Source organism: Lipotes vexillifer, unplaced genomic scaffold, assembly GCF_000442215.2.
Source record: "Lipotes vexillifer unplaced genomic scaffold, Lipotes_vexillifer_v1.1 scaffold42, whole genome shotgun sequence".
NCBI lineage: Eukaryota > Metazoa > Chordata > Mammalia > Artiodactyla > Lipotidae > Lipotes > Lipotes vexillifer.
In genome coordinates, this window is record NW_006783436.1 from 1,408,533 (window position 1) to 1,436,187 (window position 27,655).

The following is a 27,655-nucleotide window of genomic DNA, read 5'->3' on the forward strand; positions in this document are numbered from 1 at the left end:
CCCCTGCATCGGCAGGCGGACTCTCAACCACTGCGCCACCAGGGAAGCCCTGAAGACATTCTCATCTTTAAATTGAACATATGGTTATTGCAGTCGAAATCTAAACAGACCTGGTGACTTTCTCTGATGATTTCCATTTCTTGAGGTCTCTCTAAAAGACAGTTATATTATGAATGGATTGTATGTATCCTGAGCCTTTTATTTTGTTTTTTGTTTTCTTGTTTTTTTCGGTACGCGGGCCTCTCACTGTTGTGGCCTCTCCCGTTGCGGAGCACAGGCTCCGGACGCGCAGGCTCAGCGGCCGTGGCTCACGGGCCCAGCCGCTCCGCGGCATGTGGGATCTTCCCGGGCCGGGGCACGAACCCGTGTCCCCTGCATCGGCAGGTGGACTCTCAACCACTGCGCCACCGGGGGAGCCCTATTCTGAGCCTTTTAAATTCCTTCTCCTTCAGTCCAGGAGATAGGGTTGGAGAGGTAGGCAATTATATATCACATAGAGCCTTTCATGGTTTCAGGACATTTTAGTTTTTGCCTTAGCAATACTTACCACAATAATGATTAAGCAGTTTTGTTTGTATAATTGTTTTATGATTTTCTCTCTTGATACACAAAGCTCTGTGTGTCCAGGGACCACACTGCATCACCTGCAGCACAGTGTATAAACAAATAAATGGAGCTCATGGCAATGTTAGATTTGAACACATTTCATGTGAAAATTTGTTTTCATATATTTAATGTTAATATTTTATATGTCAAGATGTTTTTGTGTAAAAATATTAATCATCTGCACAAAAGATCCCCATCCCCTGAGAATGACATGTAATGAGCTGAATTAATTAGGAGAGCATCAGAAATCATTTGCCTTCTTTATTTGTTGGTCATGAGGACAGATTTTTGTCTGATTTGTTCATGGGTTTATTCTTAGCAGTAAGAACAGTCCCCGGCACAGAAATATATGTTGAGCCAATGGATTGATAAAAGTTAATGACACTCACAACTCAACAGGAAGAAAATAAACAACCTAATAAAAATGAGCAAAAGATTTGAACAGACAGACTTCACCAAAAAAGATAAAGGGTGGCAAATAAGCACATGAAAAGACCAACATTTTTAGTCATTAGAAAAATACAAATTAAAACTACAGTGAGTTGTTGCTAGATACCTAATAGAATGGCTAAAACCAAAATAACTGGCAATACCAAGTGCTAGTGAGGATGTGAGGCAATAGAAATCTCATTTGTTGCTGGTGGGACAGCTCGCTTTGGAACTTAGTTTGTCGGTTTCTTACAAAGTTAACCATACACTTAGCATATGACCCAACAGTCCTAGAAATTTACTTAAGAAAAATGAAACCATATGTCCACAGACACATACACACATAAAAACCTGTACAAAGATGTTTGTGAAGGCTTTATTCACAATTGCTTTCTTTCTTTTTTTGGAAAATGTTGGTGGACTTTGATTTGTGAATCTTTTTCAATTTATTTTTATTTATTTATTTTTAAAATTTTTATTGAAGTATAGTTGCTTTACAATGTTGTGTTAGCTTCTACTGCACAGCAACATGAATCTGCCATACAAATACATATATCCCCTCCCTTTTATTTCCCTCCCATTTAGGACACCACAGTGCATTAAGTAGAGTTCCCTGTGCTATACAGTATGTTCCCCTTGGTTGTCTATTTTATACATAGTATCAGTAGTGTATATGTGTCAATCCCAATCTCCCAATTTCTTCCACCCCACCCCTTTACCTCTTGGTATCCATACATTTGTACTCTACGTCTGTGTCTCTATTTCTGCTTTGCAAATAAGGTCATCTATACCATTTTTCTAGATTCCACATATATGCGTTAATATGCGATATTTGTTTTTCTCTTTCTGATTTACTTCACTCTGTATGACACTTCCTAGGTCCATCCACATCTCTACAGATGACCCAGTTTCGTTCCTTTTTATGGCTGAGTAGTATTCCATTGTATATATGTACCACATCTTCTTTATCCATTCCTCTGTTGATGGACATTTCGGTTGCTTCCATGTCCTGGCTGTTGTAAATAGTGCTGCTATGAACATTGGGGTGCATGTGTCTTTTTGAATTACGGTTTTCTCTGGGTATATGGCAAGTAGTTGGATTGCTGGGTCATATGGTAGTTCTATTTTTAGTTTTTTAAGGAATCTCCATACTGTTTTGCATAGTGGCTGTATCAATTTACTTTCCCACCAACAGTGTAAGAAGGTTCCCTTTTCTCCACACCCTCTCCAGCATTTATTGTTTGTAGATTTTTTGGTGATGGCCATTCTGACCAGTGTGAGGTGATACCTCATTGTAGTTTTGATTTGTACAGGATAGAAAGCCCAGAGATAAACCCATGCGCCTATGGCCACCTAATCTATGACAAAAGAGGCAAAAATATACAATGGAGAAAAGACAGCCTCTTTAATAAGTGGTGCTGGGAAAAGTGGACAGCTACATGTAAAAGAATGAAATTAGAACACTTCCTAACACGCTACACAAGAATAAACTCATAATGGATTAAAGACCTAAATGTAAGGCCAGACATTGTAAAACTCTTAGAGGAAAACATAGGAAGAACACTCTTTGACATAAACTGCAGCAAGATCTTTTTTTGACCCACCTTCTAGAGTAATGAAAATAAAAACAAAAATAAACAAATGGGACCTAATGAAACTTAAAAGCTTTTGGACAGCAAAGGAAACGATAAACAAGACGAAAAGACAACCCTCAGAATAGAAGAAAATATTTGCAAACGAAGCAACTGACAAAGGATTAATCTCCAAAATATACAAGCAGTTTATGCAGTTCAATATCAAAAAAACAGCCCAATCAAAAAATGGGTGGAAGACCTAAATACACATTTCTCCAAAGAAGACATACAGATGGCCAACAAACACATGAAAAGATGCTCAGCATAACTAATTGTAATTTCTAAAAATTGGAAAAAACTCAAATGATCATTAACCGGTGAATGGATAAATGGCTAAACAAACCATGGCACATTCATATGGATTACTACTCAGCAAGAAAATGGTGCAAACTACCTATATAAGCAACAACATGAATGAACATCAAATACCTTATGCTAAAGTGAAAGAAGCCAGACTCAAAAGGCTACATACTATATGATTCCATTTATAGAACATTCTGGAAAGGCAAAACTATGGGTCAGAAGCCAGATAAATGCACATAAGTGTTCACCAAAGGCTGGGGGTGGGAAAAGAGAATTGACTACAAAGGGGGAACTTTTTGGAGTAATGGAAATATTCTATATTTTGATTGTGACAGTGCTTACCCAACTACATGCATTTGTCAAAATTCATAGAACTGATTTGAGAACACCCTGAACCAGAAAAGGATGAATTTTACTGTATGTAAATTATACCTTAATCAACCTGACTCAAAACCAAGCAGAGAAAGGGTTAATGAGGCTCTTTTCTATTAGTACTTAAGCAAGCAAATCATTAGCTTGCTGCTTGAGAATCAGGAATGAACCATGCTTTGCCGAGGGACCAAAGAAACTAGTGAAACTCATCTCCCTGCTCATCATTCCCACTGTTTTTATTCTTTACATATTCACCCTGATAAACAGGTAATAAGGCACTTCAAAATCCTTAATCTCTTCAATATATGTAATGAAAAGATAGAATATGTTGCAGGCTTATAAGTTGGTTGAAACAAGGTCTTGATTTTTTGTGTATTATAGTCTGTAGCAAAACCATTAATTGACAAATGCCATTTAGCACCATGTAAGACACTGAACTCTCACTTATTTGCTACTCCGTAGAGTTGCTGTGAAAATCAAAAGGACATACTTGCACTGTATAAACGATAAAGTGCTAAATAAATACAGATGGTCTCATTGCCAAATATTAACAAACTAGACATAACAAACAAACTGGGATTTCAGGCATCAGAGAGTAAACCACAAACAGGGTGTAGGTAAGATGTAAAGGAAAGAATTACTTCACTTGCATCTATGTTTGGTCCCATTGCCATCTTCTTGCCCAGTGAGGAGAATCTGTGGTGTTCAGGGGTTCAGTCCGTAGCATTGATGAATGGCAGGAGTGAAATCTGACGTATTAGAGTGGGAAGCGACTAAATGGAAGGACTGCTATAGGCAAAAGTTGGACTTAGAAGCTCTGAAAGAGTGAATCTTCAACAGGTGTTTTTTTGTTTGTTTTTGTTTGTTTGTTGTTTGTTTTTGGTATTCCAGTCTTTTATGAAGTGGGGGGTCTCATTCTAGATAGAGGTGACCATTGTAGTAAATGTACTGTGTCACCCATACCAAACCATTTCTTCTGATATCTCATCTTCCAGGGTTTTTGCCACTCTAGTTCTCCATACATTTTTGTTCCATAAACAGCCAGCTTTTATGCTCACGTATATTGTCATGAACCCACAGATATCAGTGATAAAGTTTTAGCTATAGTCATAACAGATTTCTCCTTTATAGACATATGCACACAATTAGAGACCTTGCTTTTTTGCCTCTTAGATTGCTATATCATTTGTCTTGGGAGAGGTACTCCATGTTGAGCTCAAGAAATATTTATTCATATGACTTGATTTGATAACTTATTTATGGGGTATTTCAGAATTATGAAATGAATTCTACTAGCAGTATAGCTTTGGCAAGATCACTTAACATGTGTTTTCTTGCTTGCAAAGCGCAGTTAATAGTTTCCACTTTGCTGTTGTCACCATGTTGTTTTAAGAGTCACAATAGCCTAGGCAAGCTTGCAATTTACTCTGAAGTTTTGTGCTGATGTAAGGCAGTAGTATTTTTAAATTTAATTAATTAATTAATTAATTTTATTTATTTATTTTTGGTTGCATTGGGTCTTTGTTGCTGCGCGCAAGCTTTCTCTAGTTGTGGTGAGCGGGGGCTACTCTTCATTGTGGTGCGTGGGCTTCTCATTGCAGTGGCTTGTGGAGCATGGGCTCTAGGCATGCGGGCTTCAGTAGTTGTGGCTCGTGGGCTCTAGAGCACAGGCTCGGTAGTTGTGGTGCACGGGCTCAGTTGCTCTGTGGCATGTGGGATCTTCCCAGACCAGGGATAGAACCCGTGTACCCTGCATTGGCAGGTGGATTCTTAACCACTGTGCCACCAGGGAAGCCCTGCAGTAGTATTATTAACGGCATTCTCTTCATTATTTTTTACTACTCCCAGAAGAGGGTACACTGATAAATTGTATGTTTTTCCAGGGAGAGTCACTCCGGGACAGCTCACGTCCTATATTCATCTCTTCAAGAACAACCTCAAAGCTCTAGGGAATCACTGTGGGGTCCTACAGCTTGGGCTGGCCACTGTTCAAACTCTGAAACACCCGCAGACTGCCAAGTGGGACAACTTTCTGGCTTTTGAAAGGCTCCTTCTCCAGGTATGTTGCTCTGGGAGCTTCTTGGGATATTAATAATTAAAGTTTTTAATTCCAGGAAAAAACTTTGATATTTATTATAATCTTAGTAATAAATCATATTGTTGACATATGCCCTATATCATATTCTCTAAGTGCCCCCAATTTAAAATTCAAGTAGCAGTTTTTTTCTATATCTACTTTTTTTTTTTTTTTTTTCACAGTAATGTCTTTGGCTTCTCATTCAATACTTAGAATGTTTTTTGAGTATTTGACAAAACTTTGAAGATCTCTTTTCAGTTTTATGCCATTTGGACCTTTCTTGATCTTCATGGCATCTTTATTTAATCCTTGCTACTTTTCCTGTAGAATATTGCTACTGTTTACATTTGTTCTGACACTACTTTCTAATCCTTAAACAACATATAGCATGTGGCTTAAAATGATGCTTATAATAGACGAAAGGGAGGCAAACTCCATTTGTAATTTTCTTTTTTTTTTAAGTATTAGCTTATTTATTTATTTATTTGTTTGTTTATTTATTTATTTATTTAGATGCTCCGGGACTTAGTTGTGGAACATGGGATCTTTCTTGCCACATGCAGGATCTTTAGTTGTGGCATGCGGGATCTTTTTTTAGTTGCAGTGTGCGGGATCTTAGTTGCAGCATGTGGGATCTAGTTTCCTTACCAGGGATCGAACTGGGGCCCCCTGCGTTGGGAGAGTGGAGTCGTAACCCAGGACCACCAGGGAAGTCCTCATTTGTAATTTTCGTGAAGAGAGATGTATGTGGAGTAGGACCTTTTCACTATTGATAAAATATTTTCATGGGAAACTTTTTAAGAAGATGTATTTTTAAAAATTATAAAGTATTTCAAACACATAAAATAATATGACAAATATTTATGTGCCTTACACATAGATTCAATATAATTTACTAGTTTTTTATGTTTACTTTATATCCTTTTTCATTAAAGAAATAAAGCTAGACATAAAGTTGAAGCATCTCTGATACTATACCCTTTTCCTGCTCTGATTCTCCTTTTTCCTTTCCCAGGGGTAATCACAAGCTTGATTCCTTGTTTCTATGTTTATTAAATATTTATTTTTCCATGAATAATACAGAGTATTATGCTATGGGTTTTACTTTTTATGTAAGTGATATCACATTATAAGTATCCCTAAACAACCTGCTCTTCCCTCTCAGCATTCTGTTTTAAGATAATCCAAATTGACATGTATAGATTTAATTGTATAAATATTCAATTTATGGAATCCATATTGATGTATAATTAGACTGTTCCATATTTGTGTGTGTGTGTGTGTGTGTGTGTGTGTGTGTGTGTGTGTGTGTGTGTGTGTGGTTTGAAAGAATGAGATGAATATCCTGGAACTTGTCTTCTGGTCCACATGTGAGAGAGTGTCTCTAGGGCATATACCTTGGAGAGGATTGTTATTTTGTTGACCATGAATATTGTTGAGTTTACTAAATATCACCAAACGGATCATCAAAGACTTTGAACTAATTGACCCTTCTGCTAGGACTAGATGACAATTTGTTTCCCAGCATAGTGTCCGGCACTCAGTATTATCAAATTTAAACATTTTTTTATAATGGGTCAATACTATCTTTGTATAAATTTGCATTTCTCTGGCTACTGATGAGGCTGAGCACCTTCTGTAGTATTTATTAGCTATTCCGTTTTCCTCTTCTATCAATTGCTCATTTTTATACTTATTTATCTATTTAGGTAACAGTAAAAACTGTTTTATGTCATGCAAATACTTCTCCCAGACTGTGGTTTGGCTTTTAAATTTAATTCCTATATGTTTTGTTGTACAGAATTTTTGCATTTGATGTACTCTAGTTAATGAATATTGTCTTTTATGGTTTATTCTTATTTGTGTTTTATATTGGAAATCTTTTTGTACCCCTAATTTCTAAATATATTGTTCAGTATTTTCTACTAAAAATTAATTTTTGTTTTTGACATTTGAATTTTTATTTATTTATTTAACATCTTTATTGGAGTATGATTGCTTTACAATGGTGTGTTAGTTTCTGCTTTATAATAAAGTGAATCAGCTATACATATACATATATCCCCATATCTCCTCCCTCTTGCATCTCCCTCCCACCCTTCCTGACATTCAAATTTTTAATCCACCTGGAATTTATCTTTGTTTATGATATTATTGGGATCTCATTTTCTTTTCTTCCGTATGGATAGCCTATTCTCCCCACACCATTTATGAAATATTCCATTGTGCTGTAGATTACTTACCTAACAGTCATTTCCCTCTTTCTCATGTTGGCAGAACACCAGTTTTGTTCCAGTGTCCACTCTTTTCCCACGTGATTCAGGCAAATCCTGATTGGTCTCAGACTATATTAATATTCTCATCTCCCCACCTAATGATTGGTTTAGCAGTTCTAGCCTAATAGAGGCAAAGCGAAGTTTGCTGGAGGTGCTTCTAAGAAAGATTTTCTTTTGCCCTTGTAGAAAAATACATAATGAAGAAACAAACTCCTTTTTCTTGATATATGTTTGTGACACTTTGAGTATTTTGTAATAATGAAGGGAGCTAACTCACTGAGATCCTGCAAAAGATAAACAGAACCTAAATCCTTAAAGATGACTTTGAGTCTTACCTCAGAATATCTTGTTTTGTGAGATGGTGATTCTTCTCATTGTTTAAGCCATTTTAGTTGGTTTTCTGTTATTTGGAACCAAAAGATATTCATCCTTTTCTCAATGATACATGATACACTAAGATCTCATATAAAAATAGGTTTGTATCTCACTTTCTAGTCTGTTTCAGTGGTCAGTTTATCCATCACAGAATTAATACCACAGTGTTAAAATTAACATGTCCAGTTTTATGCCTTTCTCTATAAAAGAAACTTACTAGATTTTTTGTGGGTATTTTAATGATTTTAATACCAGTTGTAAATTGAATTTTCTAATTGCTCATTGCTGGTGTATTGGAATACTCTTGGCTTCACTTTTGACTGGTGATCACTTGTCAAACAACCTTGCATTTTGTATTAATATTTGTTTTCCTATTTCTTGCTGTGATTCATTGGTTGTCCTGTATTTCCTCTGCAGGCAATAATATTATCTGCGAATAATGGCAGTTTTGTTACTTCCTTTCCACACTTCATACCACTTTCTTTTTTAGTGCACTGACCAGGCCTACTAGAACCCTACTCAACAGAGGCAATGAAAATAGGCATTTTCATCTTATTCCTGACTTTAAACACAATGTTCTAAAATTTTACCATTAAATATTATGTTTTGTTTTGTTTTTAATCAGGCTAGGGAAGTTCCTTCTTAATCTTATTTTGCTGAATTGTTGTTGTTGTTATTGCTGTTTTTATCCTGCCTGAGTGTTGAATTTCACTTAATACAGATTCTGAAATTTTTTAGATGAATATATATATATGGTTTTTCTCCCATAATCTGTTAATGTGGTGAATTGTATTTATAGTTTTTAAAATAATCATTACTGCCTTCCTGGGATAAGTTTAACTTGATCACACACACACACACACACACACACACACACACTGCTAGATTTAGTTTACTAATATTTTATTTACACATTTGCATTTATGCTTATAGGTGAGATTACCTTATAATTTTTCTTCATTGTGCTGATGTTGTCCAGTTTCGCAACAAAGCTTACAGTAGTTAGGTAAAATCAGAGTGAGTTTCATGTTTTGTATTCTTTGGAGCTATTTGTATAAGAAAGGAATTTTCAGTTGCTTAAAAGTGAAATATGACTAAATTTAGAATCATGTGGACCTGCTGTGTTGTTGTTAGACTTAGATTTGTACTTCCAATTTGATTACTTAAGTGTTTATAGATCTATTTAATTCTCTGTTTTTTCTTGAGATTATTTTGGTAGTTTATATTCGTTTAAATCCATTCATCTATATTTTCAAATTGGCATAAATTTATTTATAGAATTCTCTTAAAATTTTTAAATCTCTTTTGAATATATAGTTGTAATTCCTATTTTCAATACCTGATATTTTTATTGCAAAATTAACTCTCCTTTTGATTTTGGTTCGTATTAGCAGAATTTTATTAGTCATTCCAAAGAATCAGCTTTAGTTTTTTATTTTGATATATCGTTTGTGCTCTGTTTTATTTTTCATTAATTTGTTTTTATCTTATTTCCTTTCTTCTGTATTCTTTGGTTTTACTCTGTTGTTCTTTTTTTAACTTCCTATTTTCAAATAATGTATTTAAGATTATGAATTTCCCTCTGAATACTGTAGTCCAAAAGTTTGACTGTCTTTGTTGTTATTCAGTTCTAAATATTTCACAATTTCTATTATGATTTTCCCTTTGATTTATTTATTATTTAGATTGCATGATATTTTTTAAGTTTATAAATATATGAGGTCTTTTTTTTTTTTTTTTTTTTGCTGTACACGGGCCTCTCACTGTTGTGGCCTCTCCCATTGTGGAGCGTATGCTCCGGATGCGCAGGCTCAGTGGCCATGGCTCATGGGCCCAGCCGTTCCGAGGCATGTGGGATCTTCCCAGACCGGGGCATGAACCCATGTCCCCTGCATCGGCAGGCGGACTCTCAACCACTGTGCCCCCAGGAAAGCCCTGCTTTTCTTTTAATCAAAGTACGGATTTACTTAATTTTGTGGTAGCCTTTGAAGAATTCTTTTTTTATTACTATATAAAAAAAGAAAGTTTGATTTAGCTTCCTCATCTAAATGGGAATAAAGTGCCTACATCATAGTGTTATTGTCAGGATTGGATGAGACTACATATGTATATCACTAAGTACAGTGCTTGACATATAGTAAATGCTCAATAAATAGTAGTCATTATTCTTTTAGCTGAGCCAAAAATATTGCAAATGCCAGTTTACTTTATGCAAGTAATAGTTCTAATATATTCTCAACTAGATTTTGTTTTTCTAAATTAAAATTTACTGAGGAAGAATGAGACTTACATAGAAAACTGTTACTGTCTTTTTTTTACTTACTATTTGATGATGTTTAACAGTATTTTTCTTAAATCCAGATTTAAATCTCATTGTTTCTACATTGTATATCTGATGTTTTTATGCTAATTGTTTCAAAGAAAAACTTTTATTGACAGTAATTATTGGTAGTTATAAAATGATAGCAAACTATGTAGTAGAGGAAGCAGCTGTGTTTATACTTTCTAAAAAAATACTTTATAAATATATATGTAGTATCTATCTCCAGTGTTTTTTAGGTAGAATTTACATTTCTAAATAAAAAAAATCCAACTTGGAAAATGACTTTTTAAATTAAAAAAACATTTTTTTTGGCTGCATTGGGTCTTTGTTGCTACGAGCAGGCTTTCTCTAGTTGTGGCGAGCAGGGGCTCCTTGTCATTGCAGTGCGCGGGCGTCTCATTGCGGTGGCTTTGCTTGTTGCAGATCACAGGCTCTAGCCATGCGGATTTCAGTAGTTGCAGCACGCGGACTCAGTAGTTGCGGCACACAGGCCCTAGAGCATGCAGGCTTCAGTAGTTGTGGCCCGCGGGCTATAGAGCGCAGGCTCAGTAGTTGTGTTGCACAGGCTTAGTTACTCCGTGGCATGTGGGATCTTCCTGGACCAGGGCTCAAACCCGAGTCCCCTGCATTGGCAGGCGGATTCTTAACCACTGTGCCACCAGGGAAGTCCGGAAAATGACGTTTAAATAAAATATAAATGATTTATAGAGCCACTCACGATTTTCCAGGTAAATGTTGCTTTAGTTTTAAATGTTATCTGTCTTTGCAATGAAAAGTCGGCATAGCATTTTATCAGTTGCCAAAGCAGTTTTTAATAGGTAGAATTAGTTTTCTTTATGAGATACTAAACTTCAGAGTATCTCTTCTGTACAGATCAAGTTTAACTAAACTAAATGACAGTATGTCTGCTTGTCCTATAGCAAATTGGTGGGTTTTACCTTCTCAGTCCTCTAGAGCTTCTATTAGGTCCCAAGCCAGACGGCTAGGCTTGGAAATGTAATGGCTCATTTTAGGTCTGTTCCTGACTTCACCAACACCCTGGGAGGTCCTGATTTGTCACTTGCAAAAGTGCTGGTGATATTATTTGGATGAAGAGTGAGGGAAGAGGCAAAAAAAGGTGATCCCTAAAGTCAGACCTGAGTGTTGTTTACAGTTACAGAGATTTTTCATAGGATTTTTGCTGAGAAGGAAAATTGTGGAGCATGTTAAAAGAAAATCTCTTGTTTCTTTACGCTCTACTCTTAACACTTCCGACACCAAATGTGTAGGGGTTTTTCCCACACCAAGCAATCCTCCAACCCGCTACTGGGTGTCACACCCACTGGGTATCCTGTAATTCAATTATGACTAACTAAATGGAGTTAGCACAGACCCCGTAGGTTATGGGCTAAGTCCCACAAGACTGCCCCCCACTTTAGACATCAGTTGCAAGTCTGGGCCTCTCATACTTCTGACCAACCTGCTATCAATCAGGGTTCCCACGACCCCCTCTTTGGGTTCCATAATTTGCCATAATGGCTCACAAAACTCAGGGAAACATTTATATTTTTATTTTTCAACACTTTATTTTTTATTTTTTTAACATCTTTATTGGAGTATCATTGCTTTACAATGTTGTGTTAGTTTCTGCTGTATAAGAAAGTGAATCAGCTATACATATACATATATCCTCATATCCCCTCCCACCCTCCCTATCCCACCCCTCTAGGTGGTCACAGAGCACTGAGCTGATCTCCCTGTGCTATGCGGCTGCTTCCCACTAGCTATCTATTTTACATTTGGTAGTGTATATATGTCCATGCGCTCTCTCACTTCGTCCCAGCTTACCCTTCCTGAAACATTTATTTAAGTTTCAGCTTATTAGAACTCGGGTGAGGTCTGAAAGTGTCCTAAGAGCAGGAGCTTCTGTTCCCATGGAGTTGGGGTGTCCCAGCCTCCCAGCACATGGATATGTTTACCAGCCCCAAAGCTCTCTACACTCTATACTTTAGGGATTTTTATGGAGGCTTCATCTCATAGACATGATTAATTATTAACTCAGTCTCTAGCCCTTCTCCCATTCCTGGAGGATGGGGCAGGGTGGGTGAAACTGAAAGTCCAAGCTTCTATTCTTGGCTTGGTCTTTCTGGTGACCAGCCCCTCTCCAGGAGCTACCCAGGAACCCACCAAGAATCACCTCATTAGAACAAAAGATGCTCCTATCATCTAGGAAATTCCAAGGAATTTAGGAGTTCTGTGTACCAGGAATCAGCGTCCAAGACAAAATATCAGAACAAAAGATGCTCCTAGCACCCCTGTTGCTCAGGAAAATACAAGGGTTTTAGGAGCTGTGTGCCAGGAACTGGGGACAGAGACCAAATATATGTTTCTTACTATGTCACAGTGGTTTTCACAGTATTACATCAAATTTACTGCAAAGGCCATTTATCAGAGGAGAACATCCCCCAGCCCACCACCGATTTCCGCCAAGAGAGGTTTTCCTAGGCACGCTCTTGGTCTGTCACTGACCCTTTATTCCCTCCTCTCTTACAGAGAGAGGTGTTTTATCTGGTTGGCAAGTTCGGGACAAATGAATGGGCTGAACTCTGTCTTTTCTCCTCTTGGGAGGGGCCTTGCGTGTAGAGAGCACTGTGGGGCTCAGTGCTTTCAGAATCAGAATCTGCCCTCATTGGCTGGCAGCCTGTTCTTTCTCCACCCATCTTATTCTTTATAGCAAGCTGGCAGCAGCTTGTTTTGAATGAAATGTCTTAAATATTTTTGGAAAAAGGTTAAATGGGGATTTATCAGTTGTCTCTTTGGACATTTGTATTAAACAGTTGTATACTAAGAGAGGTAGGAATGAACCTAATACAGAAGAAAACTTCTTTTTGATTGAGCTGAAAATAGTTAAAGTCATTTTCCATTCTGAAAAGAAAAGGGGCAGCTTTGGCTTGAAGAATACTACCATTTCTTATTGATTCTAAAATATCCATTTTTTCACATTTCCACATTTCTGAAACTGGTGTGCATCTTGGAATCAATGGCATTTCTCACTCTAAGTGCAGTATTTTTTTCTCTTGCTGGGGTACATAAAATAATGGTGTGTGTTATAATCAGTTGTGTCTTCCAGTCAATGAAAGGGGATTTTGAAAGTAGGAAGTGGATGAAAATTTCCCCAGATCTTGGGTCTGACTTAGTATTTTCCTGACTGTTCTGTTGCCATTGTGTTAAAATAGTGGCATTTGAGTGGCATGTTGCCTTCACCAGCCATGAGTATGATAAAAGATTTGTCACTTGGGACATTCATCTCACTGGAGCACCTTTCATAAGTTAAGAAGGTGGTCTTCCTTTTAGGCAATTTTGTGACTATTAGACTATGCTGTGAATACATCATGATAATTTAAGTAATACTGAATTTTCCCCTAAACTGCCCTAGGACCAAGGAATACATGTTTTGGGGATGATCTCTTAGGCTGGCGCTATTAAGTCTTAGGTTAAGATTTTTATGAGTGGATTCTCAGTAGCTTAAGAATGTGTTGACTTAACTTGGGTCCCTATAGTGAAATATAAGTTGTGTAATATTTAAAATATAATACTAATTTACAATACTAATGTACAAATATTTAATTATTAAATTTGCTTATTTTTTTAGCCTGTTTTGTATATAACTCATTTTGATTAAAAATGTATAAGGCGTTTTATTTACAACTGCTGATTTCTGATTTGGAACTAAAATTTAGTTAGAACAATATACCTGAAATTAGTTAACTTTATTTAAGAAATATATACACCCAGAAGCACTATTTAGAACAAGTGAAAAAAAATTTTTTTTGAATACAAAGGCTATACTTGTCTCTCAACTTCTCTAACCATTTGCTTTGTTTATCTTCTTTTTTCTATCGATGGCCCTAGGGCCTCTTTCTTCTTGGTTTTGGAGTGTTCCACATTATTCCTAGCTGTTAAGTATTAGTAATTCCAGTAGTAGTGTTATAGATCTTCCCTTCCTGAGGTTGAACACACACACACACGCAGACACACACACACACACATTCTTTCTTCCTCTCCCATGTGTAGCAGGCCTAAATAAAGAAAACTAGAGCTAAAGCAACTTGATTCTGACAAATAGGGAAACTTGGGGCTTTAACAATTGTTAATCCCTCTTATTAGAATGTTCTTTTCCAGTTCTTCTCATGGCTGGTCAGATCAAAACTGAAATGCCATCTCCTCAGGGAAGCCTTCCCTGAATAGCTTTCCTCATCACTTTGTTTTATATTTGCTTTTCATTTGCTGATGTTATTTTGTTTACATAGTCATTGTCTCCCTCTGCTAGATTATAAGACAGTTGAAACTGGGGACCTTGTTGACCTGATTCACGAGTATGTCCCAGAATACAGAATCTTCATTTTCACACTTACAGTAGCAGGCTTTACTGCCTGCCTGTGGGAATTTGAGAGGTTTGTTATAAACATGGAATTTACTTCCCATTGATTGGCTTGCAATAAATGGATAAAGATTTGAGTGATTTAAGTGAGTCTAAAGGGATGTCTTGTTTATGGCCTTTAGGGCAGAGGCTTAATGTTCTCACCACCTGGTGTCACCTTTTTACATAGTACATGGTCACCCCAAATGACAGTGATTTCGCAGTTAGCCTTGCAGCTCGATGTGACCAGGTTCTGGTGAGTGAGACATGAGTAGGACTGATGTGGGCCACCTTCAGGCTGTGCACTGAAAGGAGAGGTATGTGCCTTTCCTCTTCCCCTTTCTGTGTGTTGAAATGCAGCCAGAATGTCAGGAATCGGAGTGGCTGACTTGAATTATGAGAGGAACTATGTGTTGAAGATGTTTGAATGGAAGGATGGAAGAACCATAGTTGGTTCGCTGGACAACTGACCTGGTCTTTATGTGAGTGAGAAATATATTCCTATTTTGTTTAAGCCACTATAATTTTGAGCCTGTGTGATAGCAGCCAAACATTCCAATTAACATGGCCATCTTTTACTGCAGTTTTCATCACAGAAGTTTGTACTGTAAGTCTTCTAATTCTGATAATTTATGATCTCATGGGGAAGTTATCAAAATAATGGATTGTCTTGATGTTTGCACTCTTAAACATCACTAGATTCTGGGATATTTGGTAATAGTGTAGGAGATATAACTTATTTTAATGCAACACTAAATTATTAGAGTTTAAAAAATTTTTCCACAGATATTTATGGGAAAAAGTTCCAGATGAAGGACATTTGGAATTAAAGAGATCTGAGTAGCCTAATATGTTGGTTCTTCAGGGGCTCATGTGATTATACCCTTTTGAGGTATTAACTCTACCCCTTTTCCCCCCACAGTTCAGAACACCTGGGAAGACACTGTCTCATCTGTACATAGAATAAACTTTACTAGTCCTCAGAAATATAAATCATCTCTTCATCACTGTCTCTCTCCTCTAGGGAAGCCTCTGCCCTCTAGTTTCTTGCCAAGAGAGGTGTCACTTCCAAATGGTGGAGGGAAAAAGTTAAAATGCCTTCTCCAAAAGAAAATATTCTGTTCCATTCCACATAATAACGATCTCTTGAACGCATGCTGCCTGTCAGATAGTTAATTTATAAAACCAAAACATATATGGTTTCTTGGATGTGCATATAGTTTATTTTGTAATGTGGATTAGATATCAGTACGTTAGTACCATTTGTGCTAATTTGGGGGATACAGGGCCAAGTAGCATTTCCTGGGCTGGTCGGAGTACCTGAGTACAGCATTTATAGTATTTTATAAATAAATTTCTTGAGCTGCTGATTTAGCCTTGAGGACTGTATAGCAGAGGTTGGACAAGTTATGAACTTGACCTACCATGGTCCTACCACTAGTAAGTGTCAGGTTAAAACCCACATGTGTCTGGTTAAAACCCGCGTGTCTGATAGTGAAGCCATGCCCTTTACTGCTGTGTATTGCTAGACTGTTTGTCCTGGGGCAAGGCGTCAAATGACTGTTGGCCACTTTCTTCTCATACTGCACTTATGCTTGTTCTCAGGCATTAGGATAAAAAAGTTTTCAAAACACAATAGGGTCTACATAACCCATTAATGTAGATTTCAGTTTATATGCACTTAAGCTGACAACTTTCTCTGTGAATATTGAGGTCATTTTAATGTTTTCTACTAATTTGCTTGTTATTGATATATCTATAAATTTGGCCTCCAGGTTAGAGTTTCATCTTGAGTTTTGCTCCTCAGCAAGCCTTTTATTGAAACCTTATGAAACTTACACATTTCTCCATAAGGATATAGCATCTCGTTTTCACTTTTCTCCAGCAGAATATTTTATTTTAATGTTGTTTTTCTCTCCTATCACATTAAGGTACTGTGTTTTTTAATAATAAAAGAGAAAGACAAATGGAAAATAGAATAAAAACACACATGAACTTCTTGTTCCTTTGCCCAGGGAGGGCACATTGCCAGGTTTTGGAGTTACGTGAATTTCTGCCAAACTCTGATTAGAAAGTGAGAGTTGAATATATAGGCTAAGTAAACTATTGCTTTTAAACTGGGTTTGCCTTAGAAGCAATGATATCATGTGTTATTCCAGCTGGAAGCTAGAGCTAGTAATCAAGCAAAGTAAGTTCAAGGCTAACAATTTTGGTTCTAGCATTTTGTGGGTCTACCAAAAAAGTTTCAAATCCAGACCTTATGCCACTGGCCAAAGGCACATCTGGGTGGGTCTTGGTTTTGTGAAAAACAAGAAGGGTACAACCATTCTGGTTTGCTTGACCAAAAGGGAAATAATAATGGTTTGTGCTTCCCTGCACTGACTGAATCTTCTGTACCAGCCACTCCCTCTAGCTGTTTGTTCTATGCTGGCCACCCCAACGGTTGCTGAGATTCTTTTTTCCTTTTTTAAACATCTGGGTTTTTAAGAATGGAAGGCAATAACATGATCTAATTGATGTTTTTATAATGTTAGTTAGTCTTGGAGAAACCAAGTCTTACTTATGCCAATTCACAGGATGTCTTGGGTGCAACCGAATGGCAGGTCTCTCTGAAGGAAGGCTATGCCTAAGATCGGCTGAACATCTCGAGGACCCCACGGCTTCACTTGTGACTTAGGATTCCGAGTGTGCTAGAGGCTCGCTTAACGTTAGTGAGCACGTGAGACTAGACAGTAGGCTTGGGCCTGAGTGTGGAGAAATCTAAAAAATTTTCTATTTTTTACCACTCTCGAAGAGCTACATAGAATGAATTATTAATTTTTTTAAAGATTTTTTGATGTGGACTGTTTTTAAAGACTTTATTGAATTTGTTACAATATTGCTTCTGTTTTGTGTTTTGGTTGTTTTGGCCGCAAGGCATGTGGGATCTTAGCTCCCCGACCAGGGATCAAACCCACACCCCCTGCACTGGAAGGTGAAGTCTTAACCATTGGACCACCAGGGAAGTCCCTAGAATGAGTTATTTATTGAGGGGTTTTTTTTTTTTTTTGGTACGGGGAGAAGGCAGCATTGCCAGTCCTCAAAAGTAGGAGAAATATTTGTTCAGGATCTCAAGTTTCTTTCTGGTGATGGACACCCTGAGGATTTGGCCACGCCTGGTTTACCTGAGCACCTTGACTGAATGTCTTCGCCTTGGTACTCCCTCTTTGCTCCCATCTTTGCTTCTAAGGGGAAGGACTGAAAGCAGAAGTGGAAGAGTACTGAATGGAAGGTGACCTGTCTGTCCTTTTTTCTCTAGAATGTGTTGGCCCTTGCTGTGATGAATGTCGAATGATCTGAATATCCTAAAGCAGACATCCTTCATGAGGGGTACTGTACAGGGCAGTCCTCTATACCCTCTTTCCTCGGTGTTACTCAGTAGGGGCAGTGCTAGTTTATAACTTGCAGGATACTGTTGCAGGGTCACTTTACAAACATTATGGAAATACTTCTTCTAGAGTAATTGATGTAATTTCATATCTATGCAGAAAATAAATCCACAGCTGTGTGATTACATATTTGTTGTACTGTATGTGTTGTTTTTTTTTTTTTTTCTTTGCGGTACGCGGGCCTCTCACTGCCGTGGCCTCTCCCGTTGTGGAGCACAGGCTCCGGAGGCGCGGGCTCAGCGGCCATGGCTCACAGGCCCAGCCACTCCGCGGCATGTGGGGTCTTCCCGGATCGGGGCACAAACCCGTGTCCCCTGCATCGGCAGGCGGACTCTCATCACTGCGCCACCAGGGGAGCCCTACTGTATGTTTTTAACAGAAATTTTCCCTAACACAGTATGCAGGAACACTATTCTTACTTTTTTAAAATCTCCTGATTTTGAGCTCTTAAAAAAAGTAACAAATATGCAAAACAATTGCCAAAAACCCTATTTCCTAGGGACAAAATGTGTTAAAAATTGATAGATTACCACCCTGCCACATGGAGATATTTCTTTTATTATCCAGTCATGTGATTTTTTTAAAAAAATCTATTGTGGTTTGACAACAGACAAAAGATTCCTTTTTGTACTTAGTCCATATAGAGTTGATATAGTCTTATTTTTTTTTAAGTGAGTTGTTTTGTGTTGCTGTTTTGTTTGATATATTAGTGTTTGAAGTTTGCTTTCCTTGAAACATTTTGGATTCATACTTTAAAAAAAAAGGAGGAAATGAAATTGGAAAAATTTGGGTTTGGTATTCCCAGTTATTAACTCTCACTGAAAAATATAGAATTTTTCTTGTATCTTGTCAAATACTTGATACCCATACTTTTTAACTTTAAACTTAAAGTATTGGTAGAAAAGCATAAAATATTAAAACATTTATACAAGTAGAGTACATCATGGTATTTGGGGAGTAGAAGGAAGATAATTACATGAAACTTTAATATATGTAACATTTTCAGTTAACTTTTTAAGGTAACTTTTGTTTGGTGGATTTTTTTCTTTTGCTCCTATGGAATTTTTTTCTTTTTTATAATTATAGTCTAAATGAGAATAAAAGAGAAAAAGATACATTACCAGTAATCCCATTAATATAACTCTTAAGAAGAAAGCTGCTTATTTAAATATGATAAAATACAATAACCAAGGCATAAGTCATCAGCACTCAACTGACCAGAATAGTTTCTAATGGCACCCACCTGATTTAAATTCTCTTTATGAATAATGCATATACTTATTGTGAAAAGGACTAGTTCAGTGTATTCCTGCTTAATATGACAAAAGAATAGAGAAAGAAAAGGAAAATATAGATCAAATTTTAAAAGCAAAGGTATTTTGCTTTTGTAGGGGTGAAATTACCTCCAAATGGAGATATTTCTTTTTTTTTTCTGAATTTCTAAATTAAATTTAATTAATTAACTAATTTTTTTGCAGTATGTGGGCCTCTCACTGTTGTGGCCTCTCCCGTTGCGGAGCACAGGCTCCGGACGTGCAGGCTCAGCAGCCATGGCTCATGGACCTAGCCGCTCCGCGGCATGTGGGATCTTCCCAGACCGGGGCACGAACCTGTGTCCCCTGCATCGGCAGGCGGACTCTCAACCACTGCGCCACCAGGGAAGCCCTATTTATTTTTTTATACCGGAGGTTCTTATTAGTTATCCATTTTATACATATTAGTGTATATATGTCAATCCCAATCTCCCAGTTTGTCACACCACCACCCCCATGCCCCCCACCAGTTTCCCCCCTTGGTGTCCATACGTCCTCTGCATCTGTGTCTCTATTTCTGCCCTGCAAACCACTTCATCTGTACCACTTTTCTGGGTTCCACATATATGCGTTAATATATGATATTTGTTTTTCTCTTTCTGACTGACTTCACTCTGTATAACAGTCTCTAGATCCGTCCATATCTCTACAAATTACCCAATTTCGTTCCTTTTTATGGCTGAGTAATATTTCATTGTATATATGTACCACATCTTCTTTATCCATTCACCTGTTGACGGGCATTTAGGTTACTTCAAACCTGGCTATTGTCAGTAGTGCTGCAGTGAACACTGGGGTGCATGTGTCTTTTTGAATTATGGTTTTCTCTGGGTATATGCCTAGTAGTGGGATTGCTGGGTCATATGGTAATTCTATATTTAATTTTTTTAAGGAACCTCCATCCTGTTCTCCATAGTGGCTGTATCAATTTCCATGCCCACCAACAGTGCAAGAAGGTTCCCTTTTCTCCACACCCTCTCCAGCATTTATTGTTTGTAGATTTTCTGATGATGCCCATTCTAACTGGTGTGAGGTGATACCTCATTGTAGTTTTGATTTGCATTTCTCTAATAATTAGTGATCTTGAGCAGCTTTTCATGTGCTTCTTGGCTATCTGTGTGTCTTCTTTGGAGAAGTGTCTAAAGACCTAAAGGTCTTCTGCCCATTGTTTGATTCGGTTGTTTGTATTTTTAATGTTGAGTTGCATGAGCTATTTATACATTTTGGAGATTAATTCTTTGTCCATTGATTCATTTGCAAATATTTTCTCCCATTCTGAGGGTTGTCTTTTTGTCTTGTTTATGGTTTCCTTTGCTGTGCAAAAGCTTTGAAGTTTCATTAGGTCCCATTTGTTTATTTTCTTCTTATTTCCATTACTCTAGGAGGTGGGTCAAAAAGATCTTGCTGTGATTTATGTCAGAGAGTGTTCTTCCTATGTTTTCCTCTAAGACTTTTATAGTATCTGGTCTTACATTTAGGTCTTTAATCCATTTTGAGTTTATTTTCATGTATGCTGTTAGGGAGTGTTCTAATTTCATTCTTTTACATGTAACTGTCCAGTTTTCCCAGCACCACTTATTGAAGAGACTGTCTTTTCTCCATTGTATATCCTTGCCTCCTTTGTCATAGATTAGTTGACCATAGGTGCGTGGGTTTATCTCTGGGCTTTCTATCCTGTTCCATTGATCTATATTTCTGTTTTTGTGCCAGTACCATATTGTCTTGATTACTGTAGCTTTGTAGTATAGTCTGAAGTCAGGGACTCTGATTCCTCCAGCTCCATTTTTTTCCCTCAAGACTGCTTTGGCTATTCGGGGTCTTTTGTGTCTCCATACAAATTTTAAGATTTTTTTGTTCTAGTTCTGTAAAAAATGCCACTGGTAATTTGATAGGGATTGCATTGAATCTGTAGACTCCTTAGGGTAGTGTAGTCATTTTCACAATATTGATTCTTCCAATCCAAGAATACAGTATGTCTCTCCATCTGTTTGTGTCATCTTTGATTTCTTTCATTAGTGTCTTATAGTTTTCTGAGTACAGGTCTCTTACCTCCTTAGGTAGATTTATTCCTAGGTATTTTATTCTTTTTGTTGCAGTGGTGAATGGGATTGTTTCCTTAATTTCTCTTTCTGATCTTTCATTGTTAATGTATAGGAATGCAAGAGAGTTCGGTGCATTAATTTTGTATCCTGCAACTTTACCACATTCATTGATTAGCTCTAGTAGTTTTCTGATGGCATCTTTAGGATTCTCTATGTATAGTATCATGTCATCTGCAAACAGTGACAGTTTTACTTCTTCTTTTCCCATCTGTATTCCTTTTATTTATTTTTCTTTCCTGATTGCTGTGGCTATGACTTCCAAAACTACGTTGAATAATAGTGGTGAGAGTGGACATTCTTGTCTTATTCCTGGTCTTAGAGGAAATGCTTTCAATTTTTCACCATTGAGAATGATGTTTGCTTTGGGTTTGTTGTATATGGCCTTTATTATGTTGAGGTAGGCTCCCTCTATGCCCACTTTCTGGAGAGTTTTTTTTTTAACCATAAATGGATGTTGAATTTTGTCAAAAGCTTTTTCTGCATCTATTGAGATGATCATATGGTTTGTGTTCTTCAATTTTTTTTTTTTTTTTTGCGGTACGTGGGCCTCTCACTGTTGTGACCTCTCCCACTGTGGAACACAGGCTCCAGACGCGCAGGCTCAGCGGCCATGGCTCACAGGCCTAGCCACTCTGCAGCATGTGGGGTCCTCCCAGACTGGGGCACGAACCCGTGTCCCCTGCATCAGCAGGCAAACTCTCAACCACTGTGCCACCAGGGAAGCCCCTTCAGTTTGTTAATATGGTGTATCACATTGATTGATTTGCGTATATTGAAGAATCCTTACATTCCTGGGGTAATAAATCCCATGTGATCATGGTATATGATCCTTTTAATGGGTTGTTGGATTCTGTTTGCTAGTATTTTGTTGAGCATTTTTGAATGTATATTCATCAGTGATATTGGTCTTTAATTTTGTTTTTTTGTAGTATCTTTGTCTGGTTTTGCTGTTAGGGTGATGGTGGCCTCATATAATGAGTTGGGAGTATTCCTCTGCAGTTTTTTTTTTGGAAGAGTTTGAGAGGGATGTGTGTTAGCTCTTCTCTGAATGTTTGATAGAATTCACCTGTGAAAAAGCCATCTGGTCCTGAACTTTTGTTTGTTGGAAGGTTTTTAATCACAGTTTCAATTTCCTTACTTGTGATTGGTCTGTTCATATTTTCTATTTCTTCCTGGTTCAGTCTTGGAAGGTTATACCTTTCTAAGAATTTGTCCATTTCTTCCAGGTTGTCCATTTTATTGGCATAGAGTTGCTTGTAGTAGTCTCTTAGGATGCTTTGTATTTCTGTGTTGTCTGTTGTAACTTCTCCTTTTTCATTTCTAATTTTATTGATTTCATTTCTAATTTTATTGATTTGAGTCCTCTCCCTCTTTCTCTTGATGAGTCTGGCTAAAGGTTTATCAATTTTGTTTATCTTCTCGAAGAACCAGCTTTTAGTTTTACTGACCTTTACTATTGTTTTCTTTGTTTCTGTTTCATTTATTTCTGCTCTGATCTTTATGATTTCTTTCCTTCTGCTAACTTTGGGGTTTTGTTTGTTCTTCTTTCTCTAGTTCCTTTAGATATAAGGTTAGATTGTTTATTTGAGATGTTTCTTGTTTCTTGAGGTAAGCTTGTACTGCTATAAGCTTCCCTCTTAGAACAGCTTTTGCTGCATTCCATAGGTTTTGGGTCGTCGTGTTTTCGTTGTAATTTGTCTCTAGGTATTTTTTGATTTCCTCTGATTCCTTCTGTGATCCCTTGGTTATTTAGTAATGTACTGTTTAGCCTCCATGTTTTTGTGTTTTTTACATTTTTTTCCCCTGTAATTGATTTCTAATCTCATAGTGTTGTGTTCAGAAAAGATGCTTGATATGATTTCAGTTTTCTTAAATTTACCGAGGCTTGATTTGTGACCCTGTTGTGATCTATCCTGGAGAATGTTCCGTGTGCACTTGAGAAGAAGCTGTAATCTGCTGTTTTTAGATGGAATGTCCTATAGATATCAATGAAATCTCTCTGGTCTATTGTGTCATTTAAAGCTTGTGTTTCCTTATTAATTTTCTGTCTGGATGATCTGTCCATTGGTGTAAGTGAGGTGTTAATGTCCCCCACTATTATTGTGTTACTGTCGATTTCCTCTTTTATAGCTATTAGCATTTACCTTATGTATTGAGGTGCTCCTATGTTGGGTCATATATATTTATAATTGTTATATCTTCTTGGATTGATCCCTTGATCATTCTGTGGTGTCCTTCCTTGTCTCTTGTAACGTTCTTTATTTTAAAGTCTATTTTATCAGATGTGAGTATAGCTACCCCAGCTTTCTTTTGATTACCATTTGCATGGAATATCTTTTTCTATCCCCTCACTTTCAGTCTGTACGTGTCCCTAGGTCTGAAGTGGGTCTCTTGTAGACAGCATATATATGGGTCTTGTTTTTGTATCCATTCAGCAAGCCTGTGTCTTTTGTTTGGAGCATTTAATCCATTCACGTTTAAGGTAATTATCGATATGTATGTTCCTATGACCATTTTCTTAACTGTTTTGGGTTTGTTTTTGTAGGTCCTTTTCTTCTCTTGTGTTTCCCACTTAGAGAAGTTCCTTTAGCATTTGTTGTAGAGCTGGTTTGGTGGTGCTGAATTCTCTTAGCTTTTGCTTGTCTGTAAAGCTTTTGATTTCTCCATCGAATCTGAATGAGATCCTTGCCGGGTAGAGTGATCTTGGTTGTAGGTTCTTCCCTTTCATCACTTTAAGTATATCATGCCACTCCCTTCTGGCTTGTAGTGTTTCTGCTGAGAAATCAGCTGTTAACCTTATGGCAGTTCCCTTGTATGTTGTCATTTTTCCCTTACTGTTTTCAATAATTTTTGTCTGTCTTTAATTTTTGCCAATTTGATGACTATGTGTCTCGGCGTGTTTCTCCTTGGGTTTATCCTGTATGGGACTCGCTGCGCTTCCTGGACTTGGGTGGCTCTTTCCTTTCCCATGTTAGGGAAGTTTTCAACTATAATCTCTTCAAATATTTCCTCAGGCCCTTTCTCTCTCTCTTCTCCTTCTGGGACGACTATATATAATGTGAATGTTGGTGCGTTTAAAGTTGTCCCAGAGGTCTCTTAGGCTGTCTTCATTTCTTTTCATTCTTTTTTCTTTATTCTGTTGCACAGCAGTGAATTCCACCATTCTGTCTTCCAGGTCACTTATCCGTTCTTCTGCCTCAGTTATTCTGCTATTGATTACTTCTAGTGTAGTTTTCATTTCAGTTATTTTATTGTTCATCTCTGTTTGTTTGTTCTTTAATTCTTCTAGGTCTTTGTTAAACAGTTCTCGCATCTTCTCGATCTTTGCCTCCATTCTTTTTCCGAGGTCCTGGATCATCTTGACTATCATTATTCTGAATTCTTTTTCTGGAAGGTTGCCTATCTCCACTTCATTTAGTTTTTTTTCTGGGGTTTTATCTTGTTCCTTCATCTGGTACATAGCCCTCTGCCTTTTCATCTTGTCTGTCTTTCTGTGAATGTGGTTTTTGTTCCACAGGCTGCAGGATTGTAGTTCTTCTTGCTTCTGCTGTCTGCCCTCTGGTGGATGAGGCTATCTAAGAGGCTTTTGCAAGCTTCCTGATGGGAGGGACTGGTGGTTGGTAGAGCTGGGTGTTGCTCTGGTGGTCAGAGTTCAGTAAACTTTAATCAACTTGACTGCTGGTAGGTGGGGCTGGGTTCCCTCCCTGTTGGTTGTTTGGCCTGAGGCAACGCAACACTGGAGCCTACCCGGGCTCTTTGGTGGGGCTAATGGCAGACTCTGGAGGGCTCACACCAAGGAGTACTTCCCAGAACTTCTGCTGCCAGTGTCCTTGTCCTCACGTTGAGACACAGCCACCCCCTGCCTCTGCAGGAGACCCTCCAACACTATAAGGTAGGTCTAGTTCAGGCTGCTATGGGCTCACTGCTCCTTCTCCTGTGTCCCGATGCACACATTAGTTTGTGTGTGCCCTGCATGAGTGGGGTCTCTGTTTCCCCCAGGGCTGTTGAAGTCCTGCAATCCAATCCCACTAGCCTTCAAAGTCTGATTCTCTAGGAATTCCTCCTCCCATTTCCGGACCCCTAGGTTGGGAAGCCTGACGTGGGGCTCAGAACTTTCACTCCAGCAGGTGGACTTCTGTGGTATAAGTGTTCTCCAGTTTGTGAGTCACCCAACCAGCGGTTATGGGATTTGATTTTATTGTGATTGTGCCCCTCCTACCACCTAATTGTGGATTTTACTTTGTCTTTGGATGTGGGGTGTTTTTTTTGGTGAGTTCCAGTGTCTTCCTGTCGCCGATGGGTCAGCAGTTAGTTATGATTCTGGTGTTCTTGCACGAGGGAGTGAGAGCACGTCCTTCTACTCCACCATCTTGAACCAATCTCCTGGAGATTATTTCTTATTTAACCAGAATATAAAACCCATCTGCTCAACCCACAAATATTTATCAAGCACCTACTAGACACCAGACCCCATTCTTTGACACTGAGGCTGCATCAGTAAACAAGTAAAACAAGGTCTCTGCTGTTGTGGAGATTACATTATATAATGAGTAAAGTCAAGCAGTAAACAGTTAAATAATAAGGACTGCAGTCATCACAAAATTTGAGCATCTGTTGGGTATGAAACACCGTATTAGATGTTAAGAATGGTTTTTAAAAGGTTAGTTTTCAATTGATAAAAGATATATGTCTTAACACATGAATGGTTTCTTTTTTAGTGTGCCATAAGCCCCTTTCACATGCATCAATAATATGATTATTTGTTATAACATGAGTGATAGTTACTTACATCCATCTCCCTCTGCTATAGCCACACCAATACTGACAGACCAGCATCCTAAGACTTATTTACCCATACTTCCTCTTCACTCTTAGTTTACCTACATGATATATTAGAGAGGCTCACAGTGCATATTGGTCCAGTGAATGTAGTTCTTCACAGTTAGTGAGACATTTTCATCTGAATTTTATCTTAAATTGATTTTCACCAGACCTGTATAAGTGAGGTAATTTTATGGTTGAAGCAACAGAACATGAAAGAATTTGTGACTACTTATGGTCACATGGAATATATATATGTTTTTATGCACATATGAAAGAATCATGGATCATAGGCAAGCCAACTTTAAGAATACTAGTTTGGACCTAAATTTCCCTTTTTTTGTTGTGAAACGTCATAGAGGAGGGTATAGCTGATCATGTCTAATATAAGTTGGTCTAATTTTGTCCAATCTATGAATCTCACCCAAAGCTCACAATCTTTCTTTTGCAAAACCACTCCCATTTTCACCTTTCACTTTGTGAAATCATTCTGAAGTTTGTACAGGATGTTTGTACTGAAATTATAAGATAATCGATCCTCACTACCACAACCACTGAGCTCTTGCTAAGTGCCAAGAACCAGGCTTAAGTGCTTTACATGCATTGTTCTACTGAAACCTTACAATTCTAGCAGCTATTTGACAGATGAAGAACCAGAAGCTTAGAGCAGTGTCAGCCTAAGTTTACATGTAGGTGGTAGAGAGTAGATTCTATCCTGACTCTGCTCAACCCCAAAGACTGTGCTCTCAGCAATCATACTACACTACTTCAAAAGGCTTATTTGAAAATATAAGCTAAATAAATGTTGTCAAGCTACGTATCTAGTGTAGGACATGAAGGTCTGCCTGTTTATGAGACAGTCATCTGTACGTCAATCTACCAGAAAATATAAAGTCAGGCTCACTGATTTTTGATTTTTTGCAGAAATCAGCCTTTGTCTTTCCTTAATGAATAAACAATATACCCTGTATTTTTTTTAAGAAGCAAGCCCCTTCAGTATATCAAATTCATTTTATTTGCCAGTTTTCGCCCATACATCATGAATGACGAGTAATGCATATAGGAGGAGAGGGTTTAGGCTCCGTAGTGTGAACTCTGAAACCTGGATGTTCAAGTATAGTGAGGTTTAATCCAAACAACAAACACAGTTTTTGAGTGCTTGCAAAAACTTTGTATTCTCTTCATTGACTTCAGAAA

General features: G+C 37.7%; 1 protein-coding gene across 1 annotated transcript in view; it reads left to right on the forward strand.

Annotated features, from left to right (window-relative positions):
• SCFD2 (sec1 family domain containing 2) overlaps nt 1-27,655 on the forward strand; it is a 404,625-nt gene that overhangs the window by 73,819 nt on the left and 303,151 nt on the right. Inside the window, exon 4 of the mRNA XM_007456086.1 lies at nt 5,228-5,403. Coding sequence (XP_007456148.1) covers nt 5,228-5,403 — 176 coding nt within the window. The remainder of the gene's footprint in view (nt 1-5,227; nt 5,404-27,655) is intronic.